At 43.3% G+C, this 18,717-nt stretch overlaps 1 protein-coding gene across 9 annotated transcripts in view; it reads left to right on the forward strand.

Moving 5' to 3' along the window:
* The window catches only part of MEIS2 (Meis homeobox 2), a 223,703-nt gene continuing 204,986 nt past the window's right edge, over positions 1-18,717 (forward strand). For 4 of the 9 annotated variants that reach the window (XM_019649200.1, XM_019649197.1, XM_019649202.1 and 1 more), the window contains exons 1-7: positions 1-113; positions 1,411-1,643; positions 3,167-3,308; positions 4,034-4,084; positions 5,019-5,069; positions 5,851-6,000; positions 15,695-15,809. In XM_019649200.1, coding sequence (XP_019504745.1) covers positions 102-113; positions 1,411-1,643; positions 3,167-3,308; positions 4,034-4,084; positions 5,019-5,069; positions 5,851-6,000; positions 15,695-15,809 — 754 coding nt within the window. In that variant the 5' untranslated portion in view covers positions 1-101. Of the gene's footprint in view, positions 114-149; positions 700-1,410; positions 1,644-3,166; positions 3,309-4,033; positions 4,085-5,018; positions 5,070-5,850; positions 6,001-15,694; positions 15,810-18,717 lie in introns of those variants that run through there. The other 5 variants (XM_019649205.1, XM_019649201.1, XM_019649203.1 and 2 more) reach the window with 5 other exon arrangements.

The following is an 18,717-nucleotide window of genomic DNA, read 5'->3' on the forward strand; positions in this document are numbered from 1 at the left end:
AAAAAAAAAAAAAAAAGGAATCTTCAGCCTAGATCACTTTCTTATCCGGACTGGGATATTAAATATACGACACATCCAGGAGTTTATTGGAGCGCAGACTGATGGCGCAAAGGGTAGGTTTAAATCTCCAACACTTACCTAGATATAAATCCTCTCCTAAGAGGGGCCTGTCCCGATGCTTCCTCTCCCTTCAACGCTGCTGCTGTTGCTCGCTGCTGGATGATGGCGGCCAGTATTTTAAAAAATAGCAGCGAAATTATTCATCGGCTTCTTTCCCCCCCGTGCCTCTGCGTGTGTGCGAGTGTGTGTGCGTGCGTGTGTGCGTGTCTGGGCGCGCGTGTTCCAGCGCTGTGCGAGCGGGCGGGCGGCGAGTGCGTGTGAGTGGTGTGTGTGTGTGTGTGTGTGTGTGTCTGCGTGTGCAATTGTTACACGCTTTCGCCTCGCTCCAGCTTTTACCCCAGCAGCGCGATTCCCCCCGGTTCTCCTGCTGCCGCCGCTGCCGCTGCTGCGCCGCTGCTGCCGTTGCTCCCGCGGCTCTGGGCGGGCACCGGCTGTGTAGGAGCCGCCGCCGCCGCCGGGGCCGCCGCTGGGGCCGCGCTGCCGCAGCCGCTGCGCCGCCGCCTAGACTAGCCTGGGCTGCTTGTTTTGTCTCTGAAATTGACAAGGACGCAGGGAATCCGCTGCTAAATAATGTTTCTGGTAACTTTCACGTTATTCCCCCACCCCCACCCTCCGCTCCCTTCCCCCGGGGAGGCACTGGCCCCAGTCTTCCCTCGTCCTCGGCGTTCTCGTCCTGGCTTTTTAGCGTTTTTCTTCTCTTTATTTTGTTTCATTTCGCCTTTTGATTTATTGGATCCTCTGGAGTAGGCGAAGGGGGGTTAGGGGTGGGATCCGGGGCTTCCTCCTCACACTAACTCCACTTCTCCCTCGGTTGGCTCGCTACGGTTCTGCTGCCTCCGGCCCGAGCGGCACCTCCCGGCGCCCCCTCGGTCCCCGGCCTCACCGCCCCCTCTTTCTGCTCTAAACGCAGCTCTCGGTTCAGACTTTTTCATTTTAAAATTTAAAAACATTTTCCCCAACTTTCAATTCCGTTGTTTCGGCTGGTTTGGTTTCTGTGTGTTCAACTCGTGCTCAGTACTTTTCTCCTTTCTGACTTTGTTTTTATTTTTATTCTCTCTCTCTCTCTCTCTCTCTCTCTCTCTCTCTCTCTCTCATTCTTACCCCCCCCTCGCTCATGCCCCCCCTCCTTCTCTCTCATCTTCCGTTCGTCGTTCTCCCTCTCTCTCATCTCTATCCCTTTCCCACTTCTCTCCTTGCTCTCTTTTCCCTGCTTCTTTTTCTGTTCCCTCTCGGCTTTCCTCGCTCTCTCTCACCTCCTGCGCTCCCCTCCCCTTTGCTGGGTTCTGACAGTACGATGAGCTGCCCCATTACGGCGGGATGGACGGAGTAGGGGTGCCTGCTTCCATGTACGGAGACCCTCACGCGCCGCGGCCGATCCCCCCGGTTCACCACCTGAACCACGGGCCGCCGCTCCACGCCACGCAGCACTACGGAGCGCATGCCCCGCACCCCAATGTCATGCCGGCTAGCATGGGATCCGCTGTCAACGATGCCTTGAAGCGGGACAAGGACGCGATCTATGGGTAAACCAACCCCCCCATTCCGACCCAGCATACTGTGTGTGAGTGTGTGTTTGTCTCTGTGGGGGTTAGGGGGGTGGACGGCTACGTGGGAAGTTACTAATGCTTGGCGGGTCGGGGTGGGTGGGGGGCGCTTGCCTTTGGAAAGGACAGTGAAGGGGGCCTGCTCTTCTGCCCCTTGAGTGTAAGTTTCTGGAAGGTATGACTTTCTCCACCCCCTCGGCCAGGGCACTCTGGACCCCACAGCCCGGAGTGACTGAGTCCTCAGAAACTTGCCAGGGCCTTCTCCCCAAGGACGGCATTCTTGGCTACAGGACGCAAAGCTGGTCCTTCCAGGCCCCCTAACAGAGGCCTTGACGAAGGAGAAAGTTTCCTGCCGATGAGGAGCAACTTTTTTCTCTCTCTCTCTCTGGTGTTTCCTACCGAGAGTCTTGGGAGTCACTAAATGCAGCTTGAGCTGGGATCGAGACTGCTTCTGTTGGCCAGGAAGTCCTAATCACCCACTTCTTAATTCTCTGTAAATAAAGGGGGCAGACCTTGAAGTGCAGCGGGGTGGAAGCGACTGCTGCTTGCATAGAACCGCTCTTGGGGGGAGTAAGGGAGCTGGCTGGAAATTATTTTATATCCTGGGACAACTCCTGGAGGCATGGGGCCGCACGGTCCCAGCGTGTACCACTCGGGCTCTCCCAGATGAGGGTAGGTGGGGAAGCCTGCGGGATGCAGAGGGGAGGGGACAGTCCGTCAACAGCCACTGAGTCTGAAACCAGAGGCCGCAGGCATCCCGAAGTGTAGTTAAACCGCCCGGAGGAACACAAAGGGCAGACGCGCACGCACACATCCAAGTTTTTAACACTCGATTTATTTTTTGCCTGCTGGAGAAATGTATCTTTGGAAGGAAGCTCTTAGGCGTGGAAGATCCTTATTATTTTGGCCCCCACGCCGGCCTGGGCTTTACTAGAAGTAGAGCAAACAAGTTTATAAGTCAAAGGGGTGGAGAGGTTAGAAGAGCACTCTCCGATTTTGGAAGTAGCACCACCGGGTGTGTATGTAGGTGAAGCCTTCGGCCTCCTCCAAAATGCCCATTAAAATGCGGAGTTAAGGTAATTTTTTATTTCACAGAGTGATCCTTCCTTGGGAGGTCAGGGCTGGGTCTCGCGGGTTGGTTCGGCGGCCTCTGTATTGTGGGGAGTGGGTCTGGATCCACTCCAGGCTCCAGACTGCCTGAGCTGTTTGGATGTTTCATGACGTTCCAACTGAGGCTCTTTTTACTTGGCGGGCTAAAGTGGCCAGGGGGCTTCTCCCTGCAGATTCGAGGGACTCCTGAGCTGAGGGAAAGGGCCAGGCCGTTTTTCCTTTCTGTTTCTGGCCCAGGCTCGGCTGGCTGAGGAAGGGTTGTCAAGTGTGATGCGTGCCTGTTGTATTAAAGAAGGAATCCAAACCCTCCAAACTTGTTGATTACAGTTCTTGCTCCTTCCCCTCTGCACCCCGTCTCCGTGTGTGTGTCTCTGCGTGGCGCTGCCCGTTAGGCACCCGTTGTTTCCTCTGTTAGCTCTGGTCTTTGAGAAGTGCGAGCTGGCGACCTGCACTCCCCGGGAACCCGGAGTGGCCGGCGGAGACGTCTGCTCCTCCGACTCCTTCAACGAGGACATCGCAGTTTTCGCCAAGCAGGTCCAACCTTCTTGACCCACTCACCCTTCTGCAGCCCCTCACCCCACCCCCCTCTCCCCTTCCCTTCGAGCTTTACATGAAAGAGGAGGAAAAGGCAGGGACACCCGATCTGTTCCTCCGGCCCAGTCCGCGCTCTACGCCTCCTCCCCATCCCTGAGCCTGGAGGCGAATTGGAAGCGGAGATAAATATGGGTGTTTGTTTTTCCCCCCAGCCAGGAATACAGGGGCTCGACCCTCGAATTAAAATTGACCTGCTCCTAATCTAGGGCTTGGCCTTTTCCCCCGCCTGCAGCTACTTGAACAAGAATTGGGGGAGAGGGGCTGTGAGGGACCCGAGGGTGCCCAGGAGGTAGGAAGCCGGACGCCTCTCCGGGCGGTCCGCGCCGGGCGCGGAGGTGAAGGAGGCTGAGAGATGCGGCCCCTTGGACGGCAGGATAAGGGGGTACCCGGGACCCAGAGCACGACCCTGTATTCCCGACCACAGTTCAGCGGTTCCAGGGACCCCCCCAAAGGGGCCAGTCCCAGAAGGCCCTGAATCTTTTTCAGCTGACCCCACTAATTTCATGCACTGGCTTGTTTCAATTATTTTTACCAAAGCCCTTCTCCTCTTCTCTGCCACTGCCCCCTCCACCATCCCCAATCACACTACAGATTAGTTGGTGACAGGGTTTTTCTTCTTTTAAATGGAGTGTTAATTCATGCTGACTTTCCCCTGCTTCTTATAGGTTCGCGCCGAAAAGCCACTTTTTTCCTCAAATCCAGAGCTAGACAATTTGGTAAGGCTCACTGTTTCTTGCCTTTCCCCCAGCCTGGGCCCCCTCCCTTGCCCAGAAGCTCCCACTTTCTCCCGGAGCTCCGGGGAGTTCGAGCAGGGCCCTCTTTTGGAGCTCCAGTGCGACAGGGAGGAAGGGAGTAGCTTAGAGCCCCCGCCAGGGCTTTGGGAGTGAGGGGCGGGATGGACGTCTGGGAGAGCAGAGACCAGGGAGGCAGCCAGCGGGGACGCAGCGCCGAGCGCGCAAGCAGGGGACGAGCCCCAGGTCTCGGCCCCGGGGGTGAGGCTACGAGAAGTGAGCTATTTCCTCTGTTTGCCGGGGCAGGCGGCGGAGCCCGGGGCAGCTAACCCAAAGGAAGTAAGGAGCGGCGGAGGGCGGGCCGGAGAGGTGGGGGGGTGAGGGGGCAGGTCAGCGCAGGCCACTTTTAGGTGCGATTCTTTTGCTAATTTGCACGATTTCAATATTAAAAGTACCTAAATCCGCTTTCAAAGGCCCTGCCTCACCATTCATCTTGAGTATTTCCTTCTTTAGTGAGGACGGATTTCGCTGGGTGTGCTGTTCTAAAAAGCTTTCTCTCTCCAGAGAAGCGACTTTTTTTTTTTTTTTTTTTAATTTGGCCGGAGGTCGAGGGAGGGGACGGTTAACGAGGGCTCAGGCAGAGAAAGAAGGCCTGGCCCTAAGAAAGCCGTCCTTACAAATAGCTTACTGAACATGAGGGGCAAAGATATTAAATGCTTGGGCTCAGGTTGAGTCGGATTCCTATCCTGTGGCCAATGAGGCAGAGCTGATCAGTAATCACTTGGTTTTTCTGACGATTTCTTTAAGCGTGGGTTTTGCCTGGCCACTTCCCTATTTATTCTTCCCAGCCCAATCCCCTTACCACCCTCACCCCCCAAGTCACAGAGTCGTAACTCCACACTTTAAACTTCTCTTTCAGATGATACAAGCAATACAAGTATTAAGGTTTCATCTTTTGGAGTTAGAAAAGGTAAGCAGGAAATGATAGTCCCGGCTTTGATTTAGACTTCCCAATCTTAGCTGGGTTGGGATGTTTTTAACAAACCTCCAGTCTAAGGGATTGAGCACCTGGAGATTTTGAGCAACGTGTTACCAGTCTTTCCTTCAAATTGCTCCTCAACCCAGGGGCTCAGAGGATGGGTGAATTGGGACAGCGCTGGTTTTTCAAGTACACCACCCCCAATCCCCATTCAGGATTATTTTGAAATGCAGCAAACCATTCGTGTTATTGGACATTCAGCCTGCTTGCGTCTCTATTAGCTGAGCTCACCCTCGGCCCAAAGCGTGCATTAGGTACAAACAGAGGGAATCGTCCTCACTAAGGGTGTCTTTACATTGCTCTGTAGCTCAATCACTTTCCCCTGGAAACATGCAAACCTCCTACCTTATTGAATCGCAAATGCTAATGCTGTTCCCAGTTCCAGTGTTCTAACATTTTGATGTTATCATCAAATCGGATTTTCCTCCCTGAATTCCCAGTCTGAACCCAGTTATTTCCAGTCCTGTTTCGTCCTTCTTTATTGTAACTTGTTGCTCGGGGAAGTCTCTGGAGAATAATATCTGCTGCAACAATTGCTCTATTGTTTCCTCGCCCTCAACTATTACACTCATTAATTAGACTTAGTTTGGAAGACATCTCACTGTTGCTCTTTCCACATGTAACCTTGCAACCTGGTATTTTTTTTTCCTTTAAAAATGAAACAAAACAACAACACTGTGAGCTGAACCCTCTACCATGACGTTCCTTCTAGGTCCACGAACTGTGCGATAACTTCTGCCACCGGTACATTAGCTGTTTGAAGGGGAAGATGCCCATCGACCTCGTCATTGATGAAAGGGACGGCAGCTCCAAGTCAGATCACGAAGAACTTTCAGGCTCCTCTACAAATCTCGCTGACCATGTAAGTCTGTGAGCCTTTGGTATTCTTTTAAGACCGTGGGGCAAAACATTTTTAAAAATTTGTAACATCAAGCTCCACCCAGCTTTCTGTTTAAATGATTTGGTCTCTTTGGGGGTCTTTTTTGTTCTTTTCTCACTACCTCTGACATATTCTTTCTCTCTGTTTCCCCTTTCTTGGATTTTGCCCCACCCCCACCCCCTTATGTATGTTGAGAACAACAAAAAAAAAAACCTGGGAGTTGATAGAGTGACTTGTGCTCTTAATGTGTAAAGTTTCCTGGATTTGGTGACTTGAGTGTTAGCAAATTGTCTGTTTGATATGGTGACCGCCGCCTTTTCTGCTTTCTCAACTCTGTGCAAGGGAAAGAGGAGGCAAGACAGCTAGCTGGACAGGATGGGGAAGAGAGGACTGAAGGGAAAGAGAGAACTGGGGAGGGGGCTGATTTCGCAGGCATTCACAGAGATGACAATCCTGAGAATTATTGGCACTCTTGCATTGCATTAGAAATAAAAGGAGTGAACACTTTACAATTCTCAGAGCTTTTGCTCTATAGAAACTTATTGTCAGAATATGGCTTTATTGCCAAGTGCCTGAAGCATCTTCATAATAAAAGACAGTAACCTTGATGAAACAATTATTAACAATGTATTGCAGAAAGCTGAAGGGAATTGTGATTGAGTAACCATAGGTTAGTGGTTGAATTTTAACACTTTAACAGTTGGTGAAGGAAGACGAAGAGTAGAGTAAGGAGCAACTGTGGATGTCAGGCCAGGAAGGGAGATTTCTCTCTATTCTCTGTTTTTAATCCTATTTTGGAACTGATCTAGTGAGTCTGATGCTTAAAAAAAGCATATGTAGTGAGACTGAACATTTGAAAAAGAAGCAAAGAGAAAAAGGATTGCAGCTGGTAGGGAAGGCAAGAGTGTGGAGGTTAAAGAGTGGGTGTGAACAGCAGTTTATTTATAGGCACCCAAGCCTGGGGGTGGGGGACGGGGTGTCTATAGATTGCATTCAATTGAACTCACAACCTAAATGATATAGGCAGCAGTCTAATAACTTAGTGGCTGAAATATTAATTTAACCCTCTGTGGAGTTATACAGGCATTGAGGCTCGAAGACAGCTTGTATCACCACTGCCACCCCCCATCCCCATTCCTGGGTGTTAAGAGGAACAAATTGAGGTGCCTTGAGAACGAACCTTCTGTGAGGTTCCCCTCCTTCACCCCCACCCCACCCTCAAAAGTTTTGAAAATATGCAGTCACAGATTTTAATTATTAGCCTTTGTTGATGTATGCAAAGCCAGTCTAAGGACAAAAGTTTCAAAAAGAAAAGAAAGGGAAAAGAAAATCTCAGTCCTGGATGTCTAGTTCTGAGACAGAATAAATACTATAGCTTTGAAAGCTCCTGTGCCTGTCTTTACTCTTGTTTTTTCCCAGCAAGATGGGGGTGCGGGGGGGGGGCAACTTCTAGAGCTCTTTTGTGTAATCAGCATATTAGCCAAAATCAAAAGGGTACAGCAACCACTATGGAAAGTTTATTTGCTGATATGTAACTGCCTGATGTGTGATTGTGGCCCAGGAGGCATGACACTACTTTAAAAATGTTTGTTGTTGTTGTTGTTGTTGTTTATTTTCATGGCTTCCTGTTTCTAAATTCATACTCATTTTACACTATTGGGGGAATGGGAAGGAATCTAGTTAAGTAGTTTGTAGAATGAGAGAGAGGCTCACAGTTGCCTACAGCCAAAAAAGCTTTGCTTGTGACATTCCCAGGGGCCTAGACCACTTGGTTTTCTAGAATAGTTTCTTGGCGACTGTTTTTCAAGTGGATGTATAAAACTAGAACATGCTGATGTTTATATAGTAGAGGTAAGATAAACTAGACTGTTTTAGAATATTGGCTGATAGACGATGCCAATTTATGGAACTATTGTAATATTTCAATTACACTCAAGAAGGAAGTTGTACCTAAGGCGATAATGCTTTCATAGCTTAACAATCATCATCTTTGGATAAAAGAGTCAACTGTCATATGTGTTGCTCCTCTTTCAGGCCCCCAGTCAAGTAGATATGACAACTGATTTATTTTGAACCCATGAGGGCTTGCCACCTCATTGGGCATCAACATTTAAAGCCTTTTATTTCCTAGAGACCTGAACTAGAACGTTTTTACTTTCACCCCCTACTATTGGCTTTGAAAGGAAAGAAATCATTTGTTCCACTAGCACACCGAGAGTGAGAAACGGTGAGACTTGCCACCGCCTTGGAGAGTTTTCACCACCTCTGATACTTTTGTACCAGAAGTATATTGATTGTATTCACGTCCAGGCTCCCACTACAAAGCCAAGTCTCTTCATGCTTCAGCCTCTTCTGCAAGCCCACCCTCCCTCAATCCCCCCCAACCCCCCAGCCACAAAAAAATGTGAAAATGCCACAGCACCACTACCTGAAAAGTGGTACAAGTGGGACATTTTCAGCATGTAAATGTGTCCCATTTGAATCTCCAGGTTTACTTTTTCATTTGCTTTGATATGCATATTTAATACATTGCCCCAGGCTGGATCTCATTTGGTGCACGCTGGTGCTGGGGTGATGATGAGCCTCTTCAGAAGGCTCTAGACAGCGTGTTGTTTTCTCTGTTTTATCTGTTGGCCCACTAGTCTGATCTACTTGCGCTTCCTCGTGGTTTTATTTGCACATGAAATGCTGAGAGCATTTCAACTTATTGGCTAGGAATAATGACAGCTAAAAAAGAAGTGTAGTTTAATTTGTTGTGTGCCAAGGTTTCGCTTGTGGAGGTGACAGTTTGTGACAGCTGTTTGACACCCCCAAAACACATACACCTCTATTCTTATTAAGTGGTAGCAAGCTACACTTTGTGTGTGTGTGTGTGTGTGTGTGCGCGTGCGCGCACGTGCACGTGCGTGCGTGTGTGTGTGTGTGTGTGTGTGTGTGTGTGTGTGTTTAAGGAAGGAGCAGGCAAAGAGGGAGTGAAAGAGAGAGAATAAGAGTAAGTATGCAATTCTGTAGTAGAAAGCAGACAGCATCAAGAGGAAACTATTAGGCATCAAAAGAGCTTTCAATTTTCTTATTAAAAATTTTGAAAATAGAAATGAATACATGTAATTGATATAAATATCTTGAAAGCAACTTTTTTGGACAGACTTTTAGGAGTGAGTTTTATACACAATTGCTTAGTAAATCAGGCTGTTATCATGCAGATTTCACATTCCACAATTTTATGTAAATAATCTGATGTAACATAGATACATTAAAAGAAGGCAGCCATAATGTCTTCCCTTCCGTGTTACATTCAGTGAAGATATGGAATTTGTTCATTTATTATTAACACTTACATGATGGGTAGTGATAAGAGGATGTTGGGAATTAAATGGAAAATTCAGTTTGCAACATTGGCTACCATTGCAGTGTGTTTAATAAATTTATAATGAATGCTTATTTTTTAATATTATAGTGTATTTTATGTTATAGTTATCACATAAGAGTAATCATTGTACATAGGAAACAGCTATTACAGTATTCTTTGGAATATCGGGGGAAAAAACTATGATGGTGAAAGGAAATAGAGTTCTATTTTACAGCTGCAGTTCATGTTAAGTTTCCCAGACATTCAAATTTTTCACGTTTAAAATAAACATGTCAAGAAGCCAATTCTTTTTAAACAAAAGTTTCAACTTGAAAACTGTTGTGGAATAGTCATGCTTTTCCTAGCCTGTAGTATTTCGGAATAATAGGCAATATCCACATTATCTACTTTACATAATTTTAGGTCAAGTCTTTAGCTCTTGTGCAGATAAGCAAAATGTATCTTTATATTTACATATAAAGATATTACATATCTTTAGATCAAATTTAGACAAAGAAACATATGTGTTTGAAATCCGTTCTCTGAGCTAAGCTCTATTTGCCTGAAGCGCATACAGTTATATTGCTATTCGTAATTAATGTTCACAAGGACTTACATTTTATTTTTTGGATGGATTAAGCATAGGGAAGAAACTACAACTGTATTTATTCACCGTTAATGACAAATACCTTAAAATTGACTGGCTCTGATAATGTGACTAATAAAAGAAAAAAATATTTTAATGCCTATGTTGAAATCTGTAATTTAAATGAAGCTGTGCTGTTATTTTCTTTTACACCTCTGCATATGTCAAGTTTATTTATGTCGCTACAGTTTTAAGAACTGGGTTAAGTCAAAGGGGAGAATCCCCAGGACCTTGTTCCTGACAGAATACGGGCAAGTGTCTGTAGACAGATTCTTGTATTACCTGAAAGATCAGAGGAGAGTAGAAGAGGGGTAGGTGTGAGTGACCCGTCTATAGAATATCAAGGGGGAAATAATCACATTCTATAATAACATTAGTGGTACAAGTGATTTATTTTATCAGATAGTTTTTTACATTCTAGTGTACAATTAGGCTTTTGGTGTTTTAGCCAAGCCCTCTGGGGAAAGTTTCAGGAAAGTTCTACCTCTCAGACCTGTACACCAACTCAAGGAGACATGGCTGAGGGTAGGGGTTGTTATTGCATAGTTTCTGGTGATGGATAGCTTTTCTGTCAATTTCCCATCAAGAATAATTATATTAGTTAAGTCATTTAGGTTGTGCAGTTGGAGTATATTTTCAGTGTAACTGGGAGGAGATGAAATTAAACAAAGACGCCACTTGATAACAACAAACTTTCTCTCTCAGATTAAGAATTTATTTTCAAAATTCACTTTGTGACTTTTTTTCCCCAGACTGAATGTTCTATGGAATAGCCCAACACAATGCAAAACTATAGGAGACATAATATGACATGACACCAACAATACAAGAAGTTTCTATCTTCTCTAAAAGTTGCTCCATTAAATGGAGGTGTCATTTGCAAAGAGTCATTTGTGTCAATTCTGTGAGAGGCGTTCACATATTAATTCCCAAAGCTTAGCAGAGGGGTGGAAGCAGGAAGATGAGGGAAAGACCCTGGTTCTATTTACATTGTTAAAGATTGAGTCCATGTTTTGAAAGCACACACACTTCTCCTGAGTTCTTATGTCAACTTTTGAAGAACAAAGTTGAAATTCCAACACTTTTTCAAACCACACAATTGACATTTTAAGCCTTTGTAGGCTTGACTACCTCATGATAGGAGTGTTCATCTTATTTTTAAAAAAATAATTTTTACATAATGTCAATTAGGAGTTAAAATATTATAAAGTCGTAGGAAATATGTTAACAGTATTAATTATGTGTGCTAATACAAGTGTCTCTTGCCTTTGTTGTTTAAATATATCAAGTCAAATTAGTTTTGCATGCTGCGTTTGCTGATTAGAATGTCTTTATATATGTTTACGATTACTTTCTCTGAGCACATAGTCTGAATTACTTTACGGTATTTTTCAAGCTCATATATATAATTTTTGACTCAGTGTTCTATATCATTGTTTTCATTGTGTAAGTTCTAGAAAATCAAATGCTTATTTTAAAGTATTTTTAATAATAGGAATAAGAAGTGGAAATGACCTAAGGGATTATCTTGTCTAACTTTTTAATTTTAAAGATATAAACGAAACAAGTTCCAGGAAAATAAAGTTCATCACTTGCTTACGCTCATATGATCTGTTAGAGGTGGCACCCCAGAGTCTTAATTCCAATCTAATCCTCTCTCTTCTACGCCACATTCATTGAATTACCTTTTTTTCATTTGGGGTCTGAGATGAGTTTCAGATTATTTTAGGTAGAAGTTGTGTGTAGTAGAGCTTTTGTTTTCCCTCCTTGAAGCCTAATACATTTTACTTCCCCACTCAGTTTTTAATTTATTTAGAAACCCTCATACATTTACTCCGTTGTCTTTTTGGGTGCAAGAACCATGAGCTGTGTGGAATCATTTCAACAGGGAAATATCACCAGTTCACCAGGACTTATTAAAAGAGTATCCTATAGGCCGGCCCCTCACAGAAATGCCATAATGGTGGAAAATGTTACAATTTCCATCATATCTGCAACTTCAACAAAAGAGGCACACACATGATTTGCTTCCTATGCCCAGAGACTCTTGTCCTCTATACACTCTTTCCTAGATTTAGCAAAATTCAGTGATGATACTAAATCAAATTCTGTTTTCCAACTTTCAAGGGAGAAAACACTGGCAGAATTGTGTTTTCTGGGGAAAACTGTGTGTAAATGAGAAACAGAGGAGAGCCGCAGAGTGATCTCCTGTGGCCCGGCTCCTACAAGCTCTCCCCATCTTGTCTGCTGCTTTTATATTAATTACAAGTTGCATTATCAGCTGTGAGTCTGTAGCCCAGCAAATAGAAAATACTGCCCCTGGAGACCTAGCTTCTTGTATCTATTTCCATCTCCTTCTATTGTGCGCCACTCAGTATTCACGGCTTTTCTCCTGCTAACACTGCTCTTTAACGCAATTACATAAGAGCAAGAAGAGTACCATATTTGACTCCCAATTATTAAAGCCACTGGGAATAGAAACATGTTCACTCCTTGCCCTTGGGTGTCTTTACGACACTTTTGGCTGAAGAACACGACATATACTGTGGAATGCATATACCTGAATAGTCGCCCATATGCATGCACCCGAAGAGCATTTCTCTTTATTTTGCTACATACATCACGTGTTTTACATGCTTTCATATGCCACTTTGGTTTCAAGATTCACTAAACTTCTGCATATAATTTGGCAGAAAGCCAGGCCATTATTCTTGAAGGATGTAAACTTGGAAACTATCTAGGGAGGGAAGAGAAGAAGAAAGGAGTTGTGATATAAACAAATATTTCAATTTAAGAAAAAAACAACAACGGTGTTATGGGTAACGGGTTCTATTTTATCTGTCCATGTAGGTTATACTTTTGTATGACCAAGGAGGTAACACTTTTTTATTGACCAGGTTATCAATATTTGTCTTTGTACATGATCACGTACGTCACAGTGGTGTAGCTGATCCTGGACACCTTGGGGTAACTCCTCAGCCTTGAAACCCCAGAGGGAGTTTTCTGCTTTTCCTACTTTCAAGTTAGATGGCTATCCTGGTACTGAGCAGTTTGTGTCAGTCTCTCAAACTAGATCATAAGACTTGAGACATTCCGTGGAAATAAACATGACCCTTTATTAGGCGAGCATGTTGGAGGATCTAAGGGAGCTAAGAGGGAAGAGACAGGGGTGCGGTGGGTTTGAGAGTGAACTTGAGCCAATTTCAGGTCTGGGCTGACAACCAAAGACCCAACTCCTTTGGAAGAATCAGCTGCTCTTAAAGTAATATTTGCTTATGTGGCTTATTTTTTACCCCTTTACCTTAGAAAACACGTCCTCCAGAAAACCATTGAAAAAAATAAACTGAATTACAAATTAATGAGGCCTGACTTTAAAACTCAGTGCAGGGTTGACTGATAGGGACCAACCAGAATTTTCAGTTGCAGGACGTTTTTCTGGGGTGATCCCTTCAAATCACTATAGTGCCCCAACAGAAAGCCTCCCTTTAGCTTCATTTGAACGATTACGTAATGGCTATTGGATGACATTTGCCTTAAAACATAGTTGAGGTGTTAGTGGTTAATTATTGTAATTTTCATGAGGGGTAAGGAGCTTTTATAGCAGCCAGCTTAATAAAAAGCCTGCAGTGCATAAAATTAACATCACTTGCTGTGTACACTGAAAAGTTTAGCTTAGGTGAATGTGTCGCAGCAATTGCATTTTCTAAAAGAAGCCTCTAGCGAGTGTTGTTGCAAGATGAAACTCACGCCATGCTATATTGTTTCTTTCTTTCTTGTTCGTGTAATTCTTCTAGCTCTTTATCTGAGTCCCATCCAGCAAACAGCTGACGGTCGCGAAGAGGCTGCAAAGCTTAAAGAGCCCCTGTGTTCTCTTTGCCTTTAGGTTGAAACTGTTGGAGTGGTTTCTAACTCAGATCAAAAGAGAGGTGGCAGGCACGACTTTGTCTTAATACAGGCAGCAGAGATCCTTGGTTTCCATTTAATTCTACTCAGCTTCACTCCCTGCTCTACTTTCTGAAACATATTTTTATTTTAGAGCTCTATACCTTTTATTTTAGAGCTGTATTTACAATCACAGAATTTCTGCTTAGGGTTTTCACTTTGAATCAGTTGCATGCCTGATGGTAATGCCACTAGCATTATTTGATGTAGATGTTATTAATCTATAGAGCTCTGGATAATTTCATCACCTATCAAAAATGCTAAATATTAATGTACAAGTCAGTTTGTAGCAGATCCGTAGAGGAAAAACATCAGGGTTTTTGTTTTTGTTTTCTTCGGTTGTTCACATAAGAATAGTCCCCTATTTTGTCTCACCTTGGTTTATTGATTTTATTTTGGTAAAGTTTTGTGTTCTATATACATTATAGAGTTGATATTGGGAAGAATAATAGCCTGATTTTTTTTTTCCTGGTAAACTATATGTAATGATAACACAGCAAGATTGCTTTCAGATGGTCAAGATGTTTGCATGTCGCCTACAGGCATGTCAGTTTGTCTGAATCTTTAGTTACCAATCCTTGTAAGAAGAAATAAATGTGGACTTGGAGAGATTGATGTTGTTTTTTTAAAATGTTTCCCCCAAAGAATTTGCTTGCCGGTAGGTCTGCGGGCTTAGCTGAAGTCATCGCATACAGGTGACCAGTGTACAGCTCTGGCCTTAAGGCTGGTCTGCTTCATGGGCTGTTCCTCCTCTCCGTTTCTGCCAGAGGAAATTCCATCCCTTGCCTGCCTTCATGTGGTGCTGATAAAGTCCTTCCTGTACATTAGAATTCCTGTTTTCCTTTAAGCAACAGCAGGGTATTGGGAATGATCAGGAAAGGGGAGGAGGAACAGGAGAAGAATACGCTCAGCAAAGGAGCACGAGCTGTAACTCTCAGTTTGCCCCGCTGTGTCCTTGGAAACAAGTCGTTCTTCTAGGAAAAGGCACTGCTCTGTGAATTTAAAGCTTCCGTGGAGCTCACGTGCAAGTCCTGTCTGGTTTATTAGATGGCTAACAGTTCGTAGGTGTTTCTTGGTGGTGGTGGTTGTTGTTTGTGCAAATTAAAGCAAACTTGATCATGTATTAGGTATTGATGCAGTGATTAATATTACTGTGTGTATTGGTTGTATGATAATTCTGAGAGTTCATGCAGGCTGTGCATTAGGGCAATGCATTTGAAAGGCGTGAGGGGCTGTGTCATACATTCCTGAGTCTGTGGGTACTTTCTTTTAAGGGAGTCACTGAGTTTTGTAGATGTTAATATTCTGAAGTATTTAGTAACCAAGAGCATTGGGAGCTATTTCTTGGAAGAGTGCACCCCAATTAAGATGGCAAGATGAAAAATGACTTAGATTTTTAAGTAAGCTTTTTCCCTAACTTTAAAAATTTTAACTTTATTGAGGCATAATTTGTGTATAATAGAATTGTCCCATTTTAAGTGTGTATTTCAATTAGTTTTAACACATGTATACACTGACATAGCCATCAGCTCATCAAGGTTCTAGAACATCTGTTTCTTCTTTTTGATACCTATTGCTGAAAAGACAACGTACTCTATAGTGTGGCACCTATATAGGCCTAGTTCCACAAATACTAATATGCACACATTTTTTTGTCTCTCCCTGCACCTTTCCTCTTGGTTCCTGATTTATGGCTGAAATGGTAACTGTGGAAAAATCCCTTGGAATCCTGACATCAGAATCCGGCATCTTGGCGAGATCACGATGATGCAACCTCCACCCACTCGGCAGGCACCCCCGGGCCCTCCAGCGGGGGTCACGCGTCCCAGAGTGGAGACAACAGCAGTGAGCAAGGTAAAAGGTCAAGCATTTTCCTCGTGCAAAGTAGTCATGACTAAAATAACTTCAGTATTTTATATCATCGGTGCATTCTGCCTCCCTGTGAACAGGAGAGGGGCAGGTTAGGGAGCATAATCGGCTTCAATTTAGGCAGACAGTGCTTCCTCTCCTTCACTTCCATTACTTAAAAACATCAAAGTGAGATGTCTAGTCTTTAAGTAGGCATTACACTAACAATTGATTAGTTCTGCCAATTCTTGTACAAATTTGGTTATCTACACTTCTGTGTGTGAGAGTAGGTAGAATGACAGGTCTCCTTTGCAGCTATGACGCAGTAGTTTGAATTCCACTATAGACAGGATATTTTGTTTGTAATGTCCACTAGGAGCGTTCTCTATAATCAAGCAGTGATGCCTCTAAAGCACACAAGATGCAAAAATCTGTTCTTTTTTTAGCTCTGGAAGCACTGGACGAATTATACATGAAATCTTCTCTTGAGAAGACAGATTTTGAAATTCTTAGAAGGTTATTTGTTTCCTTTCAGCAGACATGGTGACTTTTGTCACAAGCCCTAAAAATAAGAATAATCAGAGGGCAAGGGGGATGTCAACTGCAGATGACAAGGAAGCTTAGTGTAATTTAGAATAAATTTTATCATTTAAAACTCACCTATTGCACAGAAAGCAATTACATATTGGTAGGGATGACTCTTCTATGGCTAAAATGATTATTTAAAGGAAGATGCATTATTGAATGTGGGCCAGGAAAGTGTATAGATTTTACTTTTTAATATTTTACATTAGATGGTGTCTGATCTCCTAGGTCTATTTCATCTCTATTATGACTGTGTTTATGGCCACAATATTTAAGTATTAGACAGTCTTCCAAGTAGAGGACAGTTTAACAGCTTGATCTGTAGTCATATATGCCATTTAAAAGAAGGTGGTTGATATAGGATGAGTGCCTTCACTCCTCCAAGTTTCTGGCTGTGGATTTTGGATTCCTGGTATTCAAGAAGAGTCTAGGGAAATGTCCCTTCTAGGATGCCATTAACTTGTGAGTGGGTCCAGATTAGAATGTAAGTTTAAGGAAGTTGCAGCTGACACAGAAATGAATACTATCGGATGGTAAATTGTGGAAGAATTTGTGAATCATACCTACTGAGGTTTTATATACTGTTTTTCTTAGACCAGTTTGACTGTATATAAGACAACTAAACCATAAGGCATTTTGAAGATGACATGTACATAAATTCAATGGATCTGTAATGCAATGGCTTAATTGTAGTTTGATGTCACGGTGATGGACTGACTTCTCAGCGTGGTTAAATCTGGAAAGCTTCTATAACGCCCCTTTCTGTACCACTCCAATTGCCTCGACATAAAGGGTGAAATGTAACTATTAATAAAAACAAAACACTGTAAACACTGTACAAAAGAAGGGAAAAGAAGAAGCAGACTTAGTGGTCTAATGAGGCTATCTCCCAAAGACTTGTTGTGTGTGAGGCTCGCTTTGACCTTTCACTTTGCTCAGGAGCCCAGCGCTTCATTTTTCACATTCTTGCAATTACGTTAACGCTTCAAGCATTTCTGACTCCAAGTCAGCTAGCAACACCAGGCATAACTCAACACTGTGAGTTTTTCTCCTCTCTGTAGATTCATTAACAGGTCACCAAGGTCCCAACTGAAATTTAAAACTGACTGGTTCTGTTGGGTTGGTTGAGTTATGGCAAGGGAGATAGCAGGAAGGGACCAGAGAAAAGGGGAGGGCGAGAGAGAAGACCCTGGGGTTTGGCGCAGGGAATAGTCCCAGCCACAGGCAAGGCGTGGAGTTTTATCATTTTGTTCTGTTTGTTGGTTTGCTTGCTTGCATATCTATCTATCTATCTATCTATCTATCTATCTATCTATCTATCTATCTATCATCTATCTATCTATCTATCATCCATCAGGCAAGAAAGAGAAAACCCCTGAGACTGATAAAGTGGGTAAAAACAATATGAACAAACTTCTGTGTTGTGGATAGCCACACCCACTTATCCAATGTTGAAGGATTTGATCCCTGTAGGATTTTGTTCCTTTACTCATATATCTCCCTGGGATTAAAGAATGGACATGGTAGCTTATGTGTATGGGTACCAGGAAGTCAGTCATTTTACTGTATTCACATGTAAGGAACTGAGAAACATTATGATTCCTATAAAATGGAGACTGTGTTGGCATGGACAGTTTCTTACCTGGCGTCCCATATCAGTGGTTCCAAAACACTTGTTTAAGGGTATGCTGTTTTTGTTTTTTTTTTAACAGCAGACTCTAAATTTTGAGGGGCAGACTCGAGTGTATTTTGTGATACTTGTGCCCATATTAGCCTTTTAAACATGTTTTCAAGCTATTCTGATATTTTGTCCCACGGAGTTGTCCAGAGTAGCTTTCTGTGGGAAAGATTAATTATCTGCTTCGGGGCAAAGTCAACAGAGATATTGACTGAAATCACATATGCTTATCCTAGGTTAAATCTTAGGGTTGACATATAATGGAAGACCTAAGAGGGAAATTTATGTTCTTAGTATTATACAATTATCATGTTTCACTGGAAATCAAGTTTGTAGTTTAGAAAAGAGTTTTCTTGCTTCTTCAGAATTTATTAGCACAACAGGCATATGGAAAACTGTAAAATGATTCAGTTTCAAAACAAATTATGATAAACAGAAAAAATAGGGATGAATTGTACTAAATACAGTGTTTTCATACACATTTTAAATTAAACTTTAATAGCCATATGCTATAAAACAATACATGCATTTATATTGCTTTATAATTTTTGTGACTATTTTAGCTAAAATGATTCATACAAATTTTTACTTTGGAACATAAAAATACCTCATTTTATGACTTGATAGGAAACAAGCTACAGTTACACAGGT

Source organism: Hipposideros armiger, unplaced genomic scaffold (genome assembly GCF_001890085.2).
Source record: "Hipposideros armiger isolate ML-2016 unplaced genomic scaffold, ASM189008v1 scaffold_130, whole genome shotgun sequence".
NCBI classification, from domain to species: domain Eukaryota; kingdom Metazoa; phylum Chordata; class Mammalia; order Chiroptera; family Hipposideridae; genus Hipposideros; species Hipposideros armiger.